The 5,255-nt window shown below is 47.6% G+C and overlaps 1 protein-coding gene across 1 annotated transcript; it reads left to right on the top strand.

Moving 5' to 3' along the window:
• Positions 1 to 2,756: 2,756 nt before the first annotated feature.
• LOC124685931 (BTB/POZ and MATH domain-containing protein 1-like) lies at positions 2,757 to 4,190 on the top strand. Its single transcript, XM_047219954.1, has 2 exons — positions 2,757 to 2,917; positions 3,024 to 4,190. Coding segments are annotated over exons 1-2 (1,020 nt in total). The 5' UTR covers positions 2,757 to 2,916; the 3' UTR covers positions 4,043 to 4,190.
• Positions 4,191 to 5,255: the final 1,065 nt, after the last annotated feature.

Genomic DNA, 5,255 nt, shown 5'->3' with positions numbered 1-5,255 from the left:
CCAAAGGGATTCAAATTTTCTCTTGATTCCATTGTGGAACTTGTAACCCTAGATATCCATTGAGGCCTCGCTGATGGCATTGAGAACCTCCAATTGAGTTGTTGAGGCATGCCTCAACCTTTTGTAGGTTTCATAGCCACCTCGACCGGCACCACTTAGTGGAGAAGTGAAGTTTTCATTTGTAGCGGGTTCAGCGGAAGAAGGTGAGGCTTTTGTGGTGTTGGTTTTGTGGTGCCACACCTCTGTAATGTAGACGTACCTCCCTTAACAAGGAAGGAACTACGGGAAACAAATCTCGTGTCTCCTCGATATTACCTCATTCCTTCAACCCACTCTATTTGTTACTTGTTTCCTTTGCATTACTTTGTGTTTGTATCATCTAAGTTGTTCAACTTTGCAATTGTTCATCTTTACTTTGTTGCATAAACCTTTAAACTCGAAAAGAGTAAAACTTTGTTAGCATCTATTCACCCCCTCTAGTCACCACTAGAAACCTTTCACCAAAGTCATATAAAGTCAGAGTACATTTTTTCGATAAAGGGAATATATTAATATCAAAAGATACCAATTACACCCAGCCTCTGCAACAACGCCCCACCCTAATGGTAGTACGGATGCACACAGCCAAAAAAGAGAAAAGAAATCTAAGAAAGAAAAGTCCCGCTATAGCCTTCTAGACCTAGCAACAGCAATACAACCACCACCGTGACAACACCTGAAGTACAGACTCTCCAAAAGAGACGCCTCCAAGAAGGAAACAGTGCACCAGCGCCGTCGTCGCCCGACCAAAGGTCTTAGGATTTCTCCCTGAAGATAGTCCCCACTCTCAAAACAATGTCTCCAACAAGAACATTGCCAGGCACAACCAGTTAAGGTCAGACCTTGGGTTTTCACCCTGAGAGGTAAGACTCCGAACTTCCCCTGTGCTGCTGCCCCCACATGCATACCACTGCTGCAAGCCCGGAACGCCAAGCAGATCCCTCATCATCACGTTGACTCGAACCTCCTTTAGTCAGTCCACCAATCCGGCCTTCATGATATTCCTTCTTCGACTTCACCATGGACCAAAAAGTCACCGGATGTCAACACAGTAATATAGCTTCGCGGCGCTCCCTCCGGAACCAAACGGTCGGAATAAAAACATGGGTGCGCGCGACCGAAGACCACTCGATCCAACAAACCGCAGGCAAAATATGCACTGTTCCATTCGCCAGCGGAGCTTTCCGGAACTCATCTCTCCAGCCAGCATCAAAGCAAACTGACCTCCGGTAGATCTTCATCTTCGCTTGCGAGAAACCCGAGGACCGCCACCAAAAACAAAGCAAGACCAGCAGCCCCCACGCCGCCGGTCCCTCCCCGCCGGATCACCAGGGAAGAAGACGGCGGCGCGGATCATACGTACCACCGCTGAACCGTCACCGGGGGCGGAGGCCGCCACCGCTCCACCGAATCCTCCATGGCTACCGACGGAGAGCAATAGGCCCCGGCCAAGTAGCCGTGCCGCCCGGCTTCCTCCACCGACGCTTCATCACCTCCCATGGAACGCCACTGTGGAAACCCTCTCCCCCCCCCCCCTCGTCGTTCGACGGAAGGGGCGCCGCCACCGCCGCCGTGGCCGAGGCCGGGGTCGGGGCTGTGGCCGGGCCGGGGCCGAAGCCGGGGCCAAGGCCAAGGCCGGGGCCGGCAGCAGCGGCGGCCGAGGTACGGCGATCCGGGGGCGGCTGCTCGGGCGGGGCGGGTAGATCCTCCGCCGCCGCCCGGGAGGGGGGCGGGAGAGGAGGAGGCGGCAGCTAGGTTAGAGGAGGTCCTGGCGCAAGTCAGAGTACATGACATAGACAACTGCTCCATCCGTTACCTATCGCATATTTGGATGCATCTAGACACCTTTTATACATATATATGTTACAATTACAAGCTAAGAATGTAACACCTATAATTAAGTTGACTTCTTGCGCAACAAGGTCTTCAAGAAGTATACCCCCTCATGACATCATCATGTTCGGCTGCTACTTCCTCCATTTTATATATGTTATGGCTGATTTGGATGTATCTAGATATATTTTATGTATAAATACATCCAACTCTTCGACAAATAATATGAATTGGAGGAAGTAGCACGTAAGCAAGGAGAGGACACATTTGATAAGTTAATGTTGCAAGTTTCTGGTTGCTACTCATCAACCAATAAAAAGCAACAAGAGTGTGGATATAAAGTCATGCTCGAATCACCATCTTTTATAGATTTCTACATGAAAATCCTTCCAATTAATCGTCTTTGTCCTTGTTGATCTCACAAGCGTGTTCTTATTTTGACATCAAAATATATTATTGTCGAGAGATGAGGCAATGGTGTTTGTGTTTGGCATCTTTATGAACGAAAAACATATAGGTTGGGTACGGAACTCTCTGGTTTACACAATGAACACTTACGTCTTGACGAAATTGGTTCGGTTGACATAGAGCAACGGAAAATCTCAAAGATGCATTAGTGAGTGATCAAATGGTATCATAAATACACTTTCTATTCCTGTCAAAAAACTATTACTCTAGCTACTTTTATGTCGTTTTTTGTTTCCATTTTGGTTTCACTTTGACTGCGAGTACCTTAACCCGTGTAGTCCTAGTGCGGCCCATATACACGCACCACCAGTGTGGCCTCGTCGGAAGCCCGCAAAGAACAGTTCTGAGCTCAAGGGTTTCCCTGCGAGAGGCGGCGGCCACGATTGCAGGCGCGAGGGCAGCTCAGGCGGACGCACGGCGTACGGCGGAGGTTCCGAGACGGTGCGGGGAGGTCAGAGGATCTGTCGGCGGAGGTTCCGAGACGGTGCGGGGTGGTCAGAGGATCTGTCGGCAGAGCCTCAGCACTAATCGCCACCACCTTCAGGCCAACCGCCGCCACCCCCGGCAGCTGAAGCCAGTGAGTGCCCTCTTGTGCTCTTGTTTGATTCGCCGGATTGATTCATTCGCCTAGCTCAAATTTGTTTGCGGTAATTTGTTCTTTCATCCGCTTACAAATTGTTCAGTGAACAAGCGAGCCAAGATAGCAGAGCCGGAGGCCCGGGCCACCATTGTAGGCTCTTGTGTCCAGCTCAGAATTGACTACGAGCAAAGCAAGCAGCTTCCCATCGGCAAGTCTATCCTCTCCGACGTCATCTCTGCCGGGGGACACCTCTGGAGGATTGCCTTCTACCCGCATGGGAGAACGGTGGCCGACAAGGCCGAGTATATTTCCATCTTGCTCGTTCACATTAGCGAATCCAGGAGCGTCAGGGCCCGGTTGGAGGTCTCCATAATGGGCAGGGATGGCAAACCATCGGACATAGGAAGGATATGTGGAACCTTCGAAATCAGTGAGGATGACTCATTGGGATGGTCGTCTCAGTTCATGAAGCTTAGTGATGTAGAGAAACATTTCTTAACAGAGGGACACATCACATTCACATGCACGATCATGGTCATGGATGACAGTGCTATTCCAGTCCCGCCTTCAGACATCGGGACTCACCTTGGCCTCCTGCTAGATAATACTGATGGGACAGATGTGTCATTCACCGTCGACGGCGAGAAGTTCCCTGCTCACCGGGCAGTGCTTGCTGCCCGCTCACCGGTCTTCAGAGCAGAGCTGTTCGGTTCCATGGCTGAGGCTACAATGTCATCCGTCACGTTGCACGACATCACACCTGCAACATTCAAAGCTATGCTTCGGTTCATATACACGGATGAATTGCTTGCAGAACCCAAGCCTGCAGACTCCTCCATTGAGATGTTTCAGAATCTACTCGCTGCGGCTGACCGGTATGCACTTGACAGACTAAAAATTATTTGTGCCCAGAAGCTATGGGAAAAAGTGTCGGTAGATACAGTTGCAACTATCTTAGCTTGTGCTGAAACCCATAACTGTCACGAGTTGAAGAACAAGTGCATCGACTTCTTTTCGGCGGAGGAAAATTTCAAGGAGGCCATCTTCACCGATGGTTATGCAATGTTAGTTCTGAAATTCCCATCAATTACTGCTGAGCTCAAAAAGAGGGTTAGGGCATAACACGTCTATACTTCAGGCGTTCAAGCAGAGCTCTGGTATGGTGTTTTGGTATATACATGGCGAGTAGTTTGTAGTTCCTCACAGCAGGTCAAGCATACAATCTCTGTCTGGGGAGCCTGGGAGCTTGATATTGCAGAATCTTGCTAAGTGTTGGGCTTAGTTGCTATGAGTACCGATAAGTGTGCTGTCAGATAAATCAGATGCAAAGTTAAGGACGTTGTGTTAAATCAGCATCCCGTTCTGTTTTTGTTTCTGTTCTGGTTTGGACATGTCTTGTCCTGAAGCTTTTAGGATGTTCACTTTTGCTATGTTGGTCCATAACTATCTAACTACTACTATTTTATGATCGGTGCAAGTATGCTGGGAGTTAGAAATTCTGTGCACTTATGTTGTCATGACAAAGTTCTGGAATATGCCTTTTGCATAGTGGTATGTGTACTTCTATTACTCGATTCATCTGATACTGAAATCAGTGGTGTCGATGGGACCTATCACGTGCAAAAAGTACAGACTAGGTTTTGATTGTTATTCAAAGTTGCCATAAGGGGGAACAGTTTGCTGATTGGTAAGCAAATGAGTGTCCTATCATAAATACAATGTTTTTTTTCTTGGAAATGATACTTCAGCAATATAGAAAACAGAATGCTATTATTTTCATCAACTAGAAATTCTAAAACCATCAAACAAGTGATATTCCAAACAAAGAAAACCTTGAAACATGTAGAATGGGGGAGAGGGAGTGGGTGTTAGGATGGGTTCTGAACATTGGGAGGTTGATCTTTTTTCTTGAACTCTGAGAATCACAATTGCTCTATTGACTTGCGTCTGCGTGCTCCAGAGAATTCTGTAGGAATGGTTCAATATTTTCCAGACCATTTTGTTTACTGAAGATTGAAGATCCTGAGAATGAGAACAGTTGGACCCGTACATATTCACTTTGACGACATACTCATATGCTGCAGATCGTCTCATGTTTTGTATTCTGCGATGCATTTGGAGTTCCTGAGAATGACTACCGCAACCTGACATTCATAGACAAATTCTTCTACCATAGCTCAAAAGCTGCAAACACCATAAGAGCTACTGAAACAAAATAAATACTAGCATACATAACAGTAAAAATCGACGATCATACACTCAGCGATGGGTACGAATTTACCTATGGTGTAGAGGTGTATCATGGGGTAGCTTGGATTCAAACCATTACAGATGG

Source organism: Lolium rigidum, chromosome 2 (assembly GCF_022539505.1).
Source record: "Lolium rigidum isolate FL_2022 chromosome 2, APGP_CSIRO_Lrig_0.1, whole genome shotgun sequence".
Lineage (NCBI taxonomy): Eukaryota > Viridiplantae > Streptophyta > Magnoliopsida > Poales > Poaceae > Lolium > Lolium rigidum.
The sequence above is the reverse complement of the archived record's forward strand: the minus strand, read 5'-3'. Positions and strand labels throughout refer to the sequence as shown.